The sequence below is a fragment of the Pristiophorus japonicus genome, chromosome 11, assembly GCF_044704955.1.
Source record: "Pristiophorus japonicus isolate sPriJap1 chromosome 11, sPriJap1.hap1, whole genome shotgun sequence".
NCBI lineage: Eukaryota > Metazoa > Chordata > Chondrichthyes > Pristiophoridae > Pristiophorus > Pristiophorus japonicus.
The window spans coordinates 124,370,758-124,390,387 of NC_091987.1; the positions used below are offsets into that span (position 1 = coordinate 124,370,758).

Consider the following 19,630-nt stretch of genomic DNA (forward strand, 5'->3'; position numbering starts at 1 on the left):
CAACGATGTAGGAACGCTGATATGTTTCCAAGTCTGGATGGTGTATGACTTGGAGGGGAACTTGCAGATGATGGTGGTCCCATGCACCTGCTGCCCTTGACCTTCTAGGTGGTAGAGGTCGCGGGTTTGGGAGGTGCTGCCGAAGGAGCCGTGGCAAGTTGCTGCTGTGCTTCTTGTAGATGGTACACACTGCAGCCATGGTGCACCGGTGGTGGAGGGAGTGAATGTTGAAGGTGGTGGATGGAGTGCCATTCAAGCGGGTGACTTTGTCCTGGATAGTGCCAAGCTTCTTGTGTTCGAGCTGCACTCCTCCAGGCAAATGGAGAATATTCCATCACACTCCTGACTTGTGCCTTGTAGATGGTGGAAAGGCTTTGGGGAGTCAGGAGGTGTGACACTCGCCACAGAATACCCAGCCTCTGACCTGCTCTTGTTGCCACGGTATTTATGTGGCTGGTCCAGTTAAGTTTCTGGTCAATGGTGACCTCAGGATGTTGATGGTAGGGGATTTGGCGATGATAATGCCGTTGAATTTCAAGGGGAGGTGGTTAGACTCTCACTTGTTGGAGATGGACATTGCCTAGCACTTGTGTGGCGCAAATGTTACTTGCCACTTATCAGCCCAAGGCTGAGTGTCGACCAGGTCTTGCTGCATGCGTGCATGGACTGCTTCATTATCTGAGGAGTTGTGAATGGAACTGAACACTGCAATCATCAGCGAACATTCCCACTTCTGACCTTATGATGGGGGGCAAGGTCATTGATGAAACAGCTGAAGGTGGTTGGGCCTAGGACACTGCCGTGAGGAACTCCTGCAGCGATGTCCTGGGGCTGGGGTGATTGACCTCCAACAACTACAACCATCTTCCTTTGTGCTAGGTATGACTCCAGCCAATGGAGAGTTTTCCCCTGAATTCCCATTGGCTTCAATTTTACTAGAGCTCCCTGATGCCACACTCGGTCAACTGCTGCCTTGGTGTCAAGGGCAGTCACTCTCACTTCACCTCTGGAATTCAGCTCTTTTGTCCATGTCTGGACCAGGGCTGTAATGAGGTTTGGAGCCAAATGGTCCTGGTGGAACCCAAACTGAGCATCGATGAGCAGGTTATTGGTGAGTAAGTGCCGCTTGATAGCACTGTCAACGACACCTTCCATCACTTTGCTGATGATTGAGAGTAGACTGATGGGGTGGTAATTGGCCAGATTGGATTTGTCCTGCTTCTTGTGGACAGGACATACCTGGGCAGTTTTCCACATTGTTGGGTAGATGCCAGTGTTGTAGCTGTACTGGAACAGCTTGGCTCGAGGCGCAGCTAGTTCTGGAGCACAAGTCTTTAGCACGTCAGCCGGGATGTTGTCGCGGCCCATCGCCTTTGTGTGCTCAGACGCTTCTTGATATCACATGGAGTGAATCAAATTGGCTGAAGACTGGCTTCTGTGTTAGTGGGGACCTCAGGAGGAGGCCGATATAGATCATCCACTCTGCACTTCTGGCTGAAGATGGTTGTAAACGCTTCAGCCTTGTCCTTTGTACTCACGTGCTGGACTCCGCCATGATTGAGGATGGGGATATTCATTGAGCCTTCTCCTCCCGTTAGTTGTTTAATTGTCCACCACCATTCATGATTGGATGTGGCAGGACTGCAGAGCTTTGATCTGATCCATTGATTGTGGGATTGCTTAGCTCGAATTATAGCACGCTGCTTCCGCTGTTTAACATGCATGTCCTATGTTGCAGCTTCCCCAGGTTGGTACCTAATTTTTAGGTTCACCTGGTGCTGCTCCTGGCATGCTCTTCTGCACTCCTCATTGAACCACGGTTGGTCCCCTGGCTTGATGGTAATGGCAGAGTGAGGGATATGCCGGGCGATGAGATTATAGTTTGTGGTGGAATACAATTCTGCTGCTGCTGATGGCCCACAGTGCCTCATGGATGCCCAGTTTTTTTTGAGCTGCTAGATCTGTTCGGAATCTATCCCATTGGAAGTGCCACACAACACGATGGAGGGTGTCCTCAGTGTGAAGATGGGGCTTAGTCTCTACAATGACTGTGCGTTGGTCACTGCTACCAATGCTGTCATGGACAGATGTAACTGCGACAAGTAGATTGGTGAGGACGAGATCAAGTATGTGTTTCCCTCCTGTTGGTTCTCTCACCACCTGCTGCAGGCCCAGTCTGGCAGCTATGTCCTTCTGGACTTGGCCAACTCGGCCAGTAGTGGGGCTACCGAGCCACTCTTGGTGATGGACAGTGAAGTCCCCCACCCAGAGTACAGTCTGTGCCCTTGCTAATCTAGGTGCTTTTTCCAAGTAGTGTTCAAGACGGAGGAGTACTGATTCATCAGATGATGGAGGGCGGTAGGTGGTAATCGGCAGGAGGTTTCCTTACCCATGTTTGACCCGAAGCCATGAGACTTCATGCGGTCCAGAGTCAATGTTGAGGATTCCCAGGGCCTCTCCCTCCCGACTGTATATCACTGTGCCACCACCTCTGGTAGGTCTGTCCTGTCGGTGGAACAGGACATACCCAGGGATGGTGATGGAGGAGTCTGGGACATTGGCTGAAAGATGTGATTCTGTGAGTATGACTATGTCAGACTGTTGCTTGACTAGTCTGTGGGACAGCTCTCCCAATTTTGGCACAAGTCCCCAGATGTTGGTGAGAAGGACTTTGCAGGGTTGATTGGGCTGGGTGTGCCATTGTCATGTCCACAGCCGGTGCTGAGGTTGTTGCCGGTTGGTCCATTCTTATTATTGTATCTTGTAGCGGCTTGTTACAACTGAGTGGCTTGCTCGGCCATTTCAGAGGGCAGTTAAGAGTCAACCACATTTCCGTGGGTCTGGAGTCACATGAAGACCAGACCAGGTAAGGACGGCAGATTTCATTCCCTAAAGGACATTAGTGAACCAGATGCATTTTTACGATAATCTGGTAGTTTCATAGGCCCAAGTTTCCCCAGGAGTTGCTCTGTTTCTTTTTGGAGCAACTAGATTTTTTTGGAGTAACTTAAAAATCGCAATTCTTCCCATTTAAGTTGCTCCAGAGTAAGTGAGTTAGTTAGGTTTTTTTTTAGTTCAGTTTTTTTTTCAAAAGGGTGCGTTACCAGCCACTTAAGCCTGTTTTGGCCATTTAAGCAAGTTTAGCCAGCTAAAACTTACATCAAACTAAGTTAGGCCAGAGTAAATGGCCACTTTTGTATGTTCTGAAAAGCCCTGCGGTGAATTAAGAAATCAGCGCAGGTAGCCTCCAAATGTCAGTATTATAATATGAATGCTTTTTTTTTTAAATCTCAAGTAGCAAGACTGGACAGGGTGTAGGTGCTATCAACCTGATTAAACTGAGTATATTTTTAGTAAAGATAGCTAGATATTAAAGTAGTGGAAAATATTTGAAGATTCTTTTCTCCCCTCCACCCTGCCCCCACCCCTCCCCCCCTTTGCTGGATCAAAACTCTTTCCCCCCTCCCACCGAATCAAAACTCTTCCCCCTCGCCCCCCCCCCCACCAACCTGACTCTTGTAGCTCTCAGGACGAGAAGGCAGCGGCCGGCCTGTGCGGCAGGCCACTCAGCCCGGGACAGGGACGCCGAGCGTCAGCCCCTCCCACACAGCCTGCATCACACACTCTCAGATTCTGGAGGGAAGGAGCTACTGCGCATGCGCGCACACTCTAGCGCGCATGTGCAGAGGTCCCGGCACTGTTTTCAGCGCTGGGACCTGGCTCCGCCCCCAAATCCAGTTGCCACGCTATGCCACCATGGAGGAGAGGCTGGGGAACAGCCAAACTCGGCCCGAAGATTTTTGGCGACCTTGGAGTTCTATAAAAGCGGCGCACCGCTGGTGAGTGCGGCAGAAATCTGTACTGGCCAAATTTGGGCCCATGGTCACCTTTACTGACACTAGCTTTTTATTCCAGATTTATTTAATTAACTGAATTTAAATTCCACAGCTGTCATGGTGGGATTTGAACTCACATCTCTGGATTATTAGTCCAGGCCTCTGGATTACTAGTTGGAGTTAGGGGCTATGGAACAGAATTTGTGGCAGGGATTTAATTGAAGTAAATTTTTGCTCATCCAGCACTGGATGTCAGACAAGCCGTGTGACAAATCAGAGGCTGTGGCGGAGTCCAGCGAGCTGGTGGTGAGGTAGAGCTGAGTGTCGTCAGCCTACATGTGGAAACAGAGGGAGTATTTTCGGATGATGTCACCGAGGGGCAGTATGTAGATGAGAAATAGGAGTGGCCCAAGGATAGATCCTTGGGGGACCCCAGAGGTAACGATGCGGGAGTGGGAAGAGAAGCCATTGCAGGCGATTCTCTGGCTACAACTGGATAGATCGGAATGGAACCAGGCGAGTGCAGTCCCACCCAGCTGGACGACGGAGGAGAGACTTTAGAGAAACAGTCGGTTAAACATTCCTAAATCCTGTTGCAGTCCTTTCTTCCGATTTTAAAACCAGAAGAGCATTTTTCCCAGTAATTTGATTCCCGGTACTCTTAACTGTTATTCATTATCAGTGATCAGGGGATTAAGAAATGCAACTGATCCTGTTGGCAGAGAGAGCTTGCATTAATGCACAACAAAGACTCTAAATGTTCAAATGAGCTCACCCTGTCTGTTGCCACAGCTCCTCATTTGGTGTTCTTTGCAAAGAATGTCACAATGATTGCATTCAAATGGCGTTGCGCAATGATAATGAAAAGTACTCTTGCAATTGGCTGGCTAGACTAACAAACTTTCCAGCAACCTTTGGCTCTAAGCCAGAAGGTTGTGGGTTCAACTCCCACTCCAGAGACTTGGGCACGTAATCCAGGCTGACAGTCCAGTGTAGTACTGAGGGAGCGCTGCACTGTCTGAGGTGCTGATATTCATCCCTCAAACCATATCACTAAAACAGTTATCTAGTCATTTATCTCATTGCTGGGCCCAATTTGGCTGCTGTGTTTCCTACATTACATCAGTGATGACACTACAAAACCTGTACTTCATTGGCTGTAAAGTGCTTTGGAATGTCCTTAGTTTGTGAAAGGTGCTATAGAAATACAAGTCCTTTCCTTTTACAGAAAAATAAAGGAGTTCATCAAGCTGACTGATGCATGAAGCTGTAATTCATTCTTCAGTCGGCTATTACCCGCATTAGACGGGACGGAACATCCATCATAACCACACCTAGAAGAAAAGCAATATTGCTGGGAAACGATCAGCAAGTTAATGATCTGTTCATGGAATAAGGCCCCAGTAAAATGAGCCCTGTTAGTGAGCAGAATGCGGAACAGGGCACCCAAGGAAAACAAATAACTCAAAATCCAGAGCTGTAAAATGGTTATATTCACAGTGTCTCTTTAGCTGCTATAGCAACATAAAGAACAGTTCTTGCTCCTGTCAAGGATCTACTGTCAATATCCTTTTTAAAAACTGAGCGATTAAAAAAAATCACAATGATCTTTTAATAGCCTGTCATGCTGAGTATATCTCCTGTGCAGATTAACATTAACAGAGGGGTAATCATTAACCCAGTCACTCACCGGCTTGTTAACTCAGCTCCCTCTCGCTGTCAAGCTCCACAAACTCCCTGAGCCCATGCCCCTGTGAGGCTACCAGCTGTTTAAAGGTGGGGTGGTGACTCTGTGGGTCAGTCCTGTCACTGATCACAGTCCCATCATGGTCTCCTTTGAGGTATCAGCCTTGGCTCTGTTGGTAACTCTCTCACCTCACAGTCAGAAAGTTGTGGGTTCAAGCCCCACTCCAGAGACTTTAGGCTGACACTCCAGTGCAGTGCTGTGGGAGCGTTGCACTGACGGAGGTGCCGATTTTCAGATAAGGTATTCAATTAATCCCTCTCCTCTCGGGGGGTTTAAAAGCTCCTGTGGCATTCTTGGAAGAAGAGCAAGGGACATGTGCTCCTGGCCAATATTTATCCCTAAAACGGGGATTATCTGCTCATTATTACATTGATATTTGTGGGATCTTGCTGTTCACACATTGGCTGCCGTGTTTCCTAACATTACAATATTGACGTCAAAAGTATTTCATTGGTTTAGGATGTCCTGAGGTTATGAAAGGTGCTATATAAATGCCAGTTTCCTTGTGGAGTTTCAATTTTAAAGTAGCAACCTTCAGTGAAGCCCCGTATATACCCCTGTGCAATGCGCAATGGCAAAGGGCACATTAGCTCCACATTGGGAGTTGGACGGTATTGTTCAATGTAAAAGGGAGTAAGTGATGCTTCAAGGAATGCTACAAGTCCCTTGGTTAGACAGTAGAGCGTTCAGTTCTGGGCACCAATCCCCTCAGGAGAGATATACTGGCCTCGGAGAGGGTGCAGAGCAGATTCACCGGAATGATACCAGGGCTACAAGGGTTAAATTGCAAGGATTGATTGCATAAATTTAGCTTGTATTCCCTTGAATGTAGAAGATTAAAGCAGATCTAACTGAGGTGTTTAAAATGATAAAGGGATTGAATAGAGCAGATACAGAGAGGCAGTCTCCTGTAGTGGGGGAATCCAGAGCAAGGCGCCACAATCTTAAAATTAGGGACAGGCCCTTCAGGAGTGAAATCAGGAAACAATTTTTCTCACAAACGGGAGTGGAAATCTGGAACTCTTCGCCAACCCTCCTAAAAGTCTGTGGATGCTGGGGGTCAGTTGAAATTTTCAAGACTGAGATTGACAGATTTTTGTTGGTAAGGGTATCAAGGGGTATGGATGAAAGCTGGAAAAATGGAATTGAGGTGTAGATCAGCCATGATCTAGTTAAATGCCAGAACAGGCTCGAGGGGTTGAACAGCCTATTCCTGTTCCTATGTTCTCCAGCCTTATACAGGATCAGCTTGGCTTACGTAATGTTTGAGTTGTCACCTCGTGCTGTTGAGAGCTCACCAGAGAGGGGCAGGGGGAGGAGAATCACGCTTTAGCAGTTCCTGGAAGGGCGACGGTTAAAATGAAAGTACAGTGGTTACATTTGGGGGACATTGTTGCATTGTCAATCTCATGTGCTGTTCACTTGGGGAGTCACAGACCGAGTGCAGTATTTAGGTTAAGCAATGTTAGAAAGCAAGGTGGGAGAGGGGGCACATGGGAGATTGGAGAAGGGGGAATGGGAGAGGAGGGGAGGGGGATAAGGAGGGTAGAAGGGAATGAAGGAGAGGGGGTGGCGGAGGAGGAGGTATTCCATTGTGCACAAGGCCTCATGAACAATTAAATTATGACGGGGGAAATGTTTAAAAAAAAATTACAGCCTAAAATAAATCAGGCTCAAATGACAAAAATATCCTCTTCATGTACACCTCCATAGATAACACAGACCCTAGCAACACCCTCCAAGGCCCACTTTATGGGCCCAAGTTTCCCCCCATGGTTAGAACGGCGCATCTCCGTGTGTTGCGCCGACTTTTTAGAACAGAAACGGCGCCTATTATTTACCTTGGTATTCTCCCCTCCTTCCGGTCGATCCAGGCCCTTGGCGCAGCAGAACGCGTGGAGGGCGGAGCCAGGTCCCGGCGCTGAAAACAGTGCCGGGACCTCTGCACATGCGCGCTAGAGTGTGTGCGCATGTGTAGTAGCTCCAGGCCCCCGAGGCTGCGGGGAGGGGCCCGAAGCACACCGCCCTTAGCCTTGGCCGAATGGGCTCCCCGGGGTGGCGAAGATCGGACTCAGGCCTCCCTCCCTCCCGTTCAGCTCTCTTTCCCCCCCCCCCCCCCCCTCCCTCCTTCCACGTCCTCGGCGGGGCCCGCCCGCCCGGCATCTTGCTGGGGGCGGGCCCCGCCCGAAGTCTTTGACCCGGCTTCCTCTCATTGCTGGGGCCTATTCAGCCTCCCCCTCTCCTCTTTCCCCCCCTCCTCTCTCTCCCTCCCCCCTCCTCTCTCTCCCTCCCCCCTCCTCTCTCTCCCTCCCCCCTCTCCTCCTCCCCCCCCCTTCAGAAACACAGAGAGACACTGACATAGAGCGAGACACTGGGGGGGCCCGTCCCAGCACGCTGTTGGAGGGCTCCCGGTGCTGCAGTCGGTGATTAGAAACGTAATTTTTTATTTATTGATTTTTTAATTTTTAATTTTTTTTAATTTTTATTGATTGGTTGATTTATTGATTTGTTTATCATTTATTATTGATGATGGCTCTTTATTTGTAAAAGTGAAGTGTTTAATGTTTGTAAACTTCCCTCCCTCCCTCCCACCCACCCCCCCCCCCACACCATCTCTCGTTCCCTACGCCTGATTTATAAATGTAGGCAAGGTTTTTCTGAGTGTACAAAAATCCACACTTACTCCATTCTAAGTTAGTTTGGAGTAAGTTTTCGCTGCCTAAACTTGCAAAACAGGCGTAAGCGGCTGGATACGCCCCCTTTTGGAAAAAAAAATCTGTTCTAAAATGAAACTATTCTAACCCACTAGAACTGGAGCAAACTAAATGCCAAGAATTGCAATTTCTAAGTTGCTCCATTCTAAACTAGTTGCTCCAAAAAAATAGGAGCAACTCAGGCCAAAACTTGAGCCCTATATGGGCAGCTTTGTGAGAGTGCTATTCTACACAAACTGAGGAAGATTGCATTAATACTCCAATTATGCCGTCAGGACCTCATTTAAAATGTTGCAGCCAGGGAACTGGCAGCCACTTGAGAACCCGGCCAGAAGATTTAGTGGGGTATTAAACAGGCCGTGAGCTGAAGTAACTGGTCTTTGCACATCGGGCACCTACCTCAACACATCGGATCATCTACCCTGTTCAGTCAGTATAACGAAGCTGCGATTTTAATGTTGGGCAGTGAGGGCCCCCTTTTGAACCTGCCCTCAATATATTTGATGTTGAAGAATGAGAAAATATGCGCAGTCAACACGCTTTCAGGATAGTCAGGTGCCATGGAGGATTAGAACTCTGACACAGCTGAGCCTGAGGGAGTTTTTCAATGAGTTACAGGGCTGCACACATGCGTGTAGAGCCCCGGGGGCCGAAATTCAGGCACGCCAGAAAGCTGCCACACCTATGATTTTTTTACCTGTTCGGTGAGGCGGCCTTCTGATCGATTTTCAGGACTTTGAAACTTTTTTTACGTCGGACCGGAAGTCGGTCATAGTGGGGGCGGGAGATCGACGGAAAGGCAGGCTGAGGGGCGGAGGTTGGGGCGGGACCGGGACTCCACTGCTGTCACTCAGCGGGGATACAGCGGTGATGTCACAGCACATGTGCATCACTACGTTCTCCCCTCCATTAAAGGGGAGAGAATCCATCATTTTATATCTTTGGCCACTGGGCCACCAGGGAGGATTTCGGCCGGGTCAGTGGCCTGGCACCTAAGAGGGGGTGCCAGGCTGCCTGTTGGCGACCCGGCCGAATCCATTTTTCCAGCCGATCGGGAAGTCACCGGCAAAAATAAATACATGGCGGCAACAGCAGTGGGCCCTCCCCTTGAAGGGCTGCCGAGTTACACACAGTGAGGAGAAGGTGCACCGACAGAAAAAGATGTCGGGGGCACCGCGCGGAGGGGCATCCATTTTTTTTAGCTGATTTTCGGTCTGTGCCTTTTTCAGGTGAGGGAGAGCAGCAGTGCGCGTTCTGATGATGCGCTTGCGGTGGTTATCAGCATCGGGGTGGAATCGGGTCCAGGCTGAAAAATCCCCGACCTGAATTTGGGTCGGGCGGCCAGTTGACCACAAAGCGGCGGTTACAGGCTTCCCCCGCATGGCTGCTGCAAACAGGCAGTAACGGGTCTTTCCAAGACCCTGAATTTCAGCCCCCTGAAGTCATAAAGAGGTGCAAAGCGGGACAAATGACAAGTCAAGTCTAATTTACTGCAGGTTGCTGTGTGTCATGGGCTCCTTTTCCAGCTCATCAATGAATATTCCTGGCTGTTAGCCCCATAATGTCGGAACAGTTTGACAGAAACAATGACCGAGAACTATTTCAAAGCGTCATTCATGCAAAATAATCCTGGAGGGGGAATTTAGTTTGAATATTGATTCTATTCATCATGAAATTATAAAGAGAAATGTAATTCATCTCGCGAGTAAATAACGGGAGACCTTGTAACTATATTGAAGTGCATCAGTGTGGTTTCATCGAACCTTACAACACAGAAGTTGACCATTCGGCCCATCATGCCCTGTGCCGGCTCTTTGACAGAGCTATCCAATTAGTCCCACTCCTCTGCTCTTTCCCCATAGCCCTGCAAATCTTTCCTTTGGTCTAGAATATGTGAACATAAAAGGCACAATTTTATTCATTTAACATCCTTTTCAGTCTCTTTCTAACTATTGTGCTTGTCAAAACGAAGAGTATTGGTGTTGGAAAATGAAGCATTTCAGTAACAACCCTTCAAATGGGGAGTTAGAATGCACTAGATGCAGGAGAAAGCTTCTTCCAAAAGCTTGCCAACAGTGACTACACTTCAAAAGTACTTCATTGGCTGTAAAGTCTTTCTTTAACTTGTCATAATCCCTACCTCAGAAGAAAAGTTCCCACTGGACCAGTGTGATATTTCCAATTCTCACGGTAAAGAAAGACTTGCATTTACCTTAGGACGTTTCAAAGCCAGTGAAGTACTTTTAAATGTGGTCATGGGAGATCAGCTCGTAAAATTAAATGTAAATAAAAATCTGTTGCCATTCTTTGTCTATGCAGAGTTTCAATGGCAACTGCATCTTCTCAAGTGCTCATCCCAGAAATCAACATAAACGATACGTTCGACACGTTTGCATTAGACTTCTCACGGGAAAAGAAGATGCTGGAAAACCTTGATTACCTCACAGGTAAGAGATTTGGGGGCAAATTTGGAGCCTGGGCCTCCAGAAGTGAATTTAGAAGTTTGCTGTCTATGATTTTTCCAACCATTAAACAGTGTCAAAATGGTGAGCCGTGCCACTTCTGAATTTCCACACAGTCGGCGGGAGAGAGTTCCAAATCGGAGCAGGAAATCGGGAAATTAACCAGATGATTCTCTATCTCCACTTTCACTAGTTGAGATATTCACTATAATCCTACCTCACTGAGACTTTTTCAATTCATTGAACCAAGATTCTCAGCAGGTTATCTTACATTCTTCACACAGCTAATAGTAATTCTTGAACAAAGCTGCTTAATAAATGTTGATTAATCTCCCATGGGGTTAGGAACATTAAGAACAGGAGTAGGTCATTCAGCTCCTCGAGTCTGTTCCAACAGTCATGGCTGATCTGTAACTGGACTCCATTCATCTGCCTTTGATCCATATCCCTTAATACCCTTACCTAATATAAATCAATCGATCTTCCGTCTTGAAAATTTCAATTGACCCCCTGCATCCACAGACTTGACCATGGGTCCTCAAGATCAAGTCTGGTCTTCAGTTGAAGCAAGGTTAGAGGGCGTGGATTTTACGACCAGGGCATGCAGATGTAATTCAGTCTCCATTCGTTATTTTTATATACTACTTTGATATTATTTACAGTTTAATAGCAAAATTTACAGCAATTTGAAAAGTAGAGAACTAGAGTTGGTTGGAGCAAAGGAGTTTCTGTGCAAGGCTGAGGTGCTGCAGCATCAGCTCTGGTTGGAGGAGGGTATAATTACATCGTGACCGGGTTGCATAAGCAGTTTCAATTCTAAATGCTGACATCGAAGTTTATACTGGGAAAGTGTTGACATGAAAACAGGAAGTAAGGTTTTATAGACCAGAAGCTTTTTAAAAAAAAAATCATTCTTGGGATGTGGGCGTCGCCGGAAAGGCCAATATTTATTGCCTAACCCAGTTGCCCTTGAGAAGGTGATGGTGGGCCACCTTCTTGAACTGCTGCAGTCCTTGTGGTGAAGCAGCTCCCACAGTGGTGTTAGGGAGGGAGTTCCAGGATTTTGATCCAGCGACGATGAAGGAACGGCGATATATTTCCAAGTCAGGATGATGTGTAACTTGGAAGAAAACTTGGAGGTGATGGCGTTCCCATGCGCCTGCTGCCCTTGTCCTTCTACTTAGTGCAGCCACAGTACACCGGTGGTGGAAGGGGTGGATGTTTAACCATGCAGACATGACATAGTTAATATATGAATGGATGTACTGACACAGAGCATTAAAAGTGGAGAGTGTGGTGAATCATCGCCATTTTAGAACATTTTAGCAACTAAATTTGTCCTGAAATATCTGAATGCCCTTAATTATAATTAATTTTACTTACAGCTTAACGAGGTTTACACTTTGAATCATCGAGGAGAGTGTGGGGGGAGGAGGGTCAAGCATTTGCCTCAATTTGTCTTTGTCTTTCCAGCGCCAAATCCACCGGCTATTCGAGAGGAGCTGTGCACTGCGTCGCACGATACAATCACGGTTCACTGGACCTCCGATGATGAATTCAGCGTGGTGTCATATGAACTTCAATACACTATTTTCACCGGACTCGCCAACATAGTTAGTGAGTTCACAGTTGCTATAAGTGTTATTAGTGATCAGTTCAGAGACCAAGAGAAATAGAGATGTGGAAATGTCCAGCAGGCCAAGTTAAAAGATGCCGTGGGTCCCTAGCAGAGTTGCACTGGATTCTCCTGGAATTAAAGATTAATCTCCCTGGACACTGTTGCGAGCAACCCTGGGAGAAAAATCATAGAGGTGTTAAAAAGAATCGTGGGTTGTTTTTTTCCATTTTCGTTGAACACTTTTGTTTATTAGTTCTAAAAATATTGGAGACTGGGATGGAGAGGCTGTTTGAGTGACAGTCAAGAACGTCCAATCGGGTAACGAAGCTCTCCAGTTGGCGAGGAAAAGCGGAGCATCGTGAAGATGGACGTGTCGGGTAATATATGGCGGGAGCCTGGGGACGGGGCGGTTGAAGGTGGGAGGTCATGTGATGAAAACTACCAACGTTGACATCCCTAATCCCTGTAAGATTAGGATCACAGGTCACACACACATACCCAAAAGGGTCTTAGGAGCCATAAGGCATTTTATTAAGGGGTAGTAGTTCAAATATAGTCAAACACAACACACAATCAGGATAGACATCGTAGACATACGACCGTGACAAGTAGCTGGTATTAGTCCTGGTTGGACAGATGGCTGGTGGCACAAACAGATCTCTGCACCATCTGTCCTGAAAAGCTCTTTGGACATCTCTCTTATTCTCTTTTTAGGGGTGGGCCTGGGGTAACATAATGGTCAGGACCATTTAGTTCATGATATGTCAAGTTCTTTGTCTCAACTCTGAGGTGGAAAAACCCTCCCCTTCCTAATAGATCACAACTTTTATTGGACAGTTCTTTTTAATCTCAATGTTCCCATTTAGACCTCTTATCAAGCCCTTGTAACTCAGCTGTCAGTACAATTTCTTATTTCTTACATCCCTATGAGACAAAGGAAGCTAGTCCTTGAACAGCAATTTGACACTGTTTCAAGGTCAGTTCTTCCTGTTGAGTATAGCGGGTAATTTCCAACCTTGTCACAGAAGCGCTAATCACATGACTGTTGCAGAGCCTGCCCGATTCTCAATGAAACTTAAAACTACCCCATTAGTCACACATTTTACCCCGAGACTCACCGGTTAGGAATCCATGCGTTAAAATTGACTTATGCTCAGGATCTTATGATCAGTTGTTTAGAGTTTTAACACATGCTTATCGAAGGAAAGTGCAGCAGTTTCGAATTCCGTAACTTTCTCAGTGTGGCTCACATCTTTCTGTTTATTTCTGTATTCCTTGCAGCTTTTCCCTCAATTTCCTTACAGCTGCCTTATCTGCTGAGCTTCAATTAACCATACCTTCAACCGAATGCCTAACTACGTAACTTAAAACCCAGTGAGACTGACAGAAGGATTTAGATAAGAATATATTTCTTTTGCAGTGACTTGAGGGCATTTAACGCGGCTGTTAAATATCTGCTGGAGCTTTTCTGTAATCCCACCCAAGATTGGATTACAGAGGCACTGTATGGCTATTGCCAGGAATGGGCGGTACAGAGAGTTGCAGTAGTGTTGTTTCAGGTTGGGCCGCGATGTCCCACGTGGTTGCATAACCTATTGACACTCACTGTCAAGGCTTGCATGGAAATAATGGTGCTTTGGACCAAAGGCAAGGCAACTGGTGCCCAGCAAGCCATAACCCAGCCAGGAGTAAATGCCCTCGGGACAAGAAAGGTGACAAAGATAAGACTCTGTGAATAAGAAAGAAAGGACATTTATGAGATCCTGATCATATCATTTGTTTTTGTGATGTTGTCTGAGGGATAAATATTACCCAGGACACCGGGCAAACTCCCCTGCACTTCTTCGAATGGTGCCAGGAGAACTTTTATGTTCGCCCGAGAGGGCAGTTTAACGTCTCATCTGAAAGACAGCACCTCCGACAGTGCAGCACTGGATTATGGGCTCAAGTCTTTGGAATGAGACTTGAACCCGTGACTCTCTGACTCAGAGGCAAGAGTCTTGCCACTGAGCCAGGCCGACACCTATGCAGATCTGTTAGATCGCAATATTCTAACATTCAGGGCCCTCAACAAAATTTGGAAGCCATTTAACTGGTTTTCACTCTTCCCATTCAGAGATTTCTAGGTCTCGCATCCAGATGGACATTAGTCATTTTGTGTCGAGCAATACCTACATTCATATTTAACATTTTCTTAGCTAAGCAGCATTTATTGTGCAAAATAGTGGGTGTTAAGATTGCTTTTCATGTGGATGTAAAAGATCTTCCCCAAACTCCTCGGGGTGACGCCACGTTTGTGGTTCGTGTTACAGGTTTGTGTAGCTCAGCTGACAGCTGGATGATTGTGCCCAACATCAAGCAGAACCATTACACAGTGCACGGGCTTCAGAGCGGGACCAAGTACATCTTCGTCGTCAAGGCCATTAACCAGGCTGGCAGCCACAACAGTGAGCCCTCCAGGCTAAAGACAAACAGTGAGTAGTGCAGGCCTCACACAGCCTGGCGTTGGAAGGATCGGGTAGTCTGTTGTCAACACCGAAAAGACCGAATTCCGTTAGTGATGGTATTTTCGCATCCTTGCCCTTTAATCAGGAGTAACTCCAGTAGAACACTTCCGGGTCTACATTACATAGAAACATAGAAAATAGGTGCAGGAGTAGGCCATTCGGCCCTTCGAGCCTGCACCACCATTCGATAAGATCATGACCGATCATTCCCTCAGTACCCCTTTCCTGCTTTCTCTCCATATCCCCTTGATCCCCTTAGCCGTAAGGGCCATATCTAACGCCAATTGTTCCCGACATGACAAGTCTCAGCTCCCAGAATCTTAGCTAAACAGGCCTTTGACCTGGTTGTTGTTATGGCAACGTGATATCAGCACTTTGATCTACTGTTCTGTCAAACGCTGATATCGCTGTTAAATTACTATGTTTTTTAAAGCACGTTCGTGGAGAAATGAGTATTTGAATAGGAGTGAAAGGAGAAAGATTTGATCTGGAATTGGATTTAGACCAGATTAGGGTCGATCTTAAAGGGGAGGTGGGTTTGGTGTGTGGGGCGGGCACTAAGCTTGTATGTTGGTGTTGCGGTAGGCCCAGAGAGATTTCAATATTGGAAGGTCAGACTCCCGCCCGGACCCAGCAGGAATCCGTACCTGGTGTGTGGACGGGAGTGGGATAAAATCCCGCTCCAGCTCCTGCTGGCCCACAAGAAAACCTTAAAAAAAAGCAAAGGGAAATTTGAACTTACTTGAGCCTCTTCTGGTCCTAGATCCAGCTCTCAGCAGGTGGGGAAGCTATCAGTCTTAGCCTTGATAATTTTAATTGAACCCCAGCAACAACAAACTTTTTTTTTGGGGGGTGGGGTGGTGCAGAGAGTTCCAGATTTCCACTACCTTTTGTGTAGAAAAAGCACTTCCTGACTTCACTCCGAAATTCTCCGACTTCACTCCAAAATAGCCTGGCTCTAATTTTAAGATTGTGCCCTCTTGCTCTGGATTTCCCCACCAAAGGAATAGCCGAGGAGCAGAGTTCACATGTGATGTGCAGCATATGGAGTAACATAAGGGTTTCATGACTTAGCTTCCTGACTGGCATGTGCAGTCCTGTGGGTATGAGACGGGAGAGAAACAGATGCCACGATGAACTTCCAGCTGACACATACCCTTTGACTTCTTTGTCTCGTTTGATTGGAGGAAAACCGGCTATGAGGGAATGTTGATGGAGCTAAGGGAGAAAAGTATTGACTGACAAAGAGGTCGAACATCAGCGGGCTGCATTTAATGGAAAGATCAATAGAGTTCAGGAGAAATATATTCCAGTTTAAAAAAAGAACAAACTAGCAAAGAATGAAATACCATGGATAAATAATGAGGTGAGGATAAAAATGTAATCTCAAGAAAAGGCACACTTAAAATCCATAGCAATAAAGGAGAGGATGACAAAGAGAATATGATGAGCTTAGGAAAGAGGTTAAAAAGTCGATCAGAAAGGCAGCGAGGAAAAATGAAATGAAAATATCAAAGAAAATTAAAAGGAATAGTAAGGTATTCTAAAGGCACATAAGTAGCTAATGGAAAGTTAAGAGAAGGACAAGGCCAACAAAGGATGTGTATGCTAAACTCACAGGAGATGTTACTAAAATGGCAGATATACTGAATAGATACTTTGCCTCAGTTTTTACTGAGAGGAAATGGCAAGAATAGAAGAAGCTAAGAGGGATCTTACATAAGTTATGATGGAAAGAAGGGACATACCAGACAAACTAGCCAAACTCAAGGAGGACAAGAACCTGGGTCCAGATGGATTGCACCCATGGAGGGCCAAGAACGGAGAGGTGCTCATCAAGGACAGAGAGGCAGTCAGTGCCCGCTGGAAGGAGCACTTTGAAGTTCTCCTTAACCGAGACTCTGTCTTCGACGCGAATGTCCTCGACCCCATCCCGCAGCATGCTACCCGCCACCATCTCAGCACAACCCCAGCCCGGCATGAGGTTGAAAAGGCCATCTGACAACTGAAGAACAACAAGGCCTCAGGAGCAAATGGAATTCCCGCCGAAGCACTAAAGCATGGCGGAGAAACACTATTGGCGCAAATCCATGAACTCATTTCTCTTATTTGGAAGGAGGAGAACATGCCAGGGGATCTCAGAGATGCTGTAATTGTGACCATCTTCAAGAAAGCTGACAAGTCCAATTACGGTAATTACAAAGGAGTTTCCCTGCTGTCTGCCACAGGGAAAGTCATCGCAAGAATCCTCCTCAGTCGCCTCCCAGTGGCTGAAGAACTCCTCCCAGAGTTGCAATGCATATTCCGCCCACTAAGGGGCACAATGGCCATGATGATCTTCACCACGTGTTAAATTCAAGTGAAATGTAGGGAGCAGCACATGGCCTTCTTTGACCTCACAAAGGCCTTCAACACTGTCAACCGTGAGGGATTATGGAGCATCCTCCTCAAATTCAGCTGCCCTCACAACAAAGATCAGGGTGCGTGCAGTCAGGGTTTAGTTAACGGGATGGATTGAAAGATGGCTACAGAATAAAAAAACAAGGGTAGGTGTTAAAGGAAGTTTCTCAAACTGGTAGGAAGTGGGAAGTGGTGGCCCATGGGGATTTGTGCTGGGACCACTGTTGTTCACCATATGCATAAATGATTTGGACTCAGGAATTGGAGGTATGGTATTGAAATTTGCAGATGTTATCAAATTGGAGATATATCTAATAATGAGGAGGACTGCACCAAAATACAGGAAGACAAACAGGCTTACAGAATGTGTGAATAACAGCAAATCAAATTCAATATAGCGAGTGTGAGCTGGTCCATTTTGGTAGGAGGAATAAGGAGGCCACCTACTCCTTGAAAAGTAAGAAACTAAATGGGGAAGTGGAGCAAAGCGATCTGTGAATACAGATATATAAATAGTTTAAAGTCGCAACTCAATTCACCAAGGCCAAAAGAAGTGGGTTCATGTTTCGAGGAATAGAATGCAAAAGCCGGGAGGCAATGTTAAATTTACACCGAACCCTGATTCGTTCACACTTGGAGAATTCATGTGCAGCAACAATTTACACAGATGTTCCCAGAATTGAGAGATTGGGACTCTTTTCGCTGGACAAGGGAAACCTAAGAGGTGACCCGTATGAAGTCTTCAAAATTCTGAAGGGTTTCAATTGGGCAGATGTGGAGAAATTGTTTCCACTTGTGGATGAGTCCAGAACAATGGAACATAAATACGATGGCCAGTAACAAACCAATGCAAAACTTAGGACAAATTTATTTGCACTGAGAGTATTCTCAAAAAAAAAATAACTTGCATTTATATGGAGCCTTTCATGACCTCAGGACGTCCCAAAGTGCTTCACAGCAATGAAGTATTTATGAAGTGTAGTCACAGTTGTAATGCTAATTTATGCACAGCAAGCTCCCACAAACAGCAATGTGACAATGACCCGATAATCTGTTTTAGTGCCTAGAATTGGGCACAATATTCCAGCTGAGGCCTAATTAGTGATTTATAAAGATTTATCATAACTTCCCTGCTTTTGCACTCCATGCCTCTGTTTATAAAGCCAAAAAAAACCAGCCTTATCAACCTGTCTTGCCATCTACAAAGATGTTTGTGTTCTGACTTCTTGAAGACAGTGAAGGATGGATAATTTCAGGGACAAATGTATATCTTGTTTGAACTCTATTCTGTGACAGAACTGACTGGACTTGCACAGTGACTGTACAACAAATTAATTATTATGGTTATTGGTCTCATCGCACTCATTTCTTTCCCAACTTGAGTGGGCAAAAATTTGGCAGATGGAGTATAATGTGGGAAAATGTAAGGTTATCCACTTTGGCAGAAATAATAGGAAAGCAAATTATAATTTAAATGGAGAAAAATTGCAAAGTGCTACAATACAGAGGGACCTGGGGGTCCTTGTGCATGAAACACACAAAGTTTGCATGCAGGTAATCAGGAAGGCAAATGGAATGTTGGCCTTTATTGCAAGGGGAATAGAGTATAAAAGCAAAGAAGTCCTGCTACAACTATACAGGGTATTGGTGAGGCCACACCTGGAGTACTGTGTACAGTTTTGTTCTCCATATTTAAGGAAGGATATACTTGCATTGGAGGCTGTTCAGAGAATGTTCACTAGGTTGATTCCGGAGATGAGGGGCTTGACTTATGAGGATAGGTTGAGTAGGTTGGGCCTATACACATTGGAGTTCAGAAGAATGAGAGGTGATCTTATTGAAACTTGTAAGATAATGAGGGGGCTCGAAAAGGTGGATGCAGAGAGGATATTTCCACTCATAGGGGAAACTAAAACTAGGGGACATAGTCTTAGAATAAGGGGCTGCCCATTTAAAACTGAGATGAGGAGAAATTTCTTGAAATTCTATGGAATTCTCTGCCCCAGAGAGCTGTGGAGGCTGGGTCATTGAATATATTTAAGGCGGAGATAGAGAGATTTTTGAGCGATAAGGGAATAAAGGGTTATGGGGAGAGGGCAGGGAAGTGGAGCTGAGTCTATGATCAGATCAGCCATGATCTTATTGAATGGCGGAACAGGCTTGAGGGGCCAACTGGCCGACACCTCCTTTTTCTTATAAGAGCATAAGAAATAGGAGCAGGAGTAGGCCATTCGGCCCCTCGAGCCTGCTCCACCATTCAATAAGATCATGGCTGATCTTCTACCTCAACTTCACTTTCCTGCAATATCCCCATATCCCTTGATTCCCTTAATATTCAAATGAATC

General features: G+C 46.2%; 1 protein-coding gene across 5 annotated transcripts in view; it reads left to right on the forward strand.

Annotated features, from left to right (window-relative positions):
• The window catches only part of LOC139276259 (E3 ubiquitin-protein ligase Midline-1), a 329,304-nt gene that overhangs the window by 291,037 nt on the left and 18,637 nt on the right, over positions 1-19,630 (forward strand). For all 5 annotated transcript variants that reach the window (XM_070893986.1, XM_070893985.1, XM_070893989.1 and 2 more), the window contains exons 6-8: positions 10,617-10,744; positions 12,233-12,376; positions 14,690-14,851. In XM_070893986.1, the coding sequence (XP_070750087.1) occupies positions 10,617-10,744; positions 12,233-12,376; positions 14,690-14,851 (434 nt within the window). The remainder of the gene's footprint in view (positions 1-10,616; positions 10,745-12,232; positions 12,377-14,689; positions 14,852-19,630) is intronic.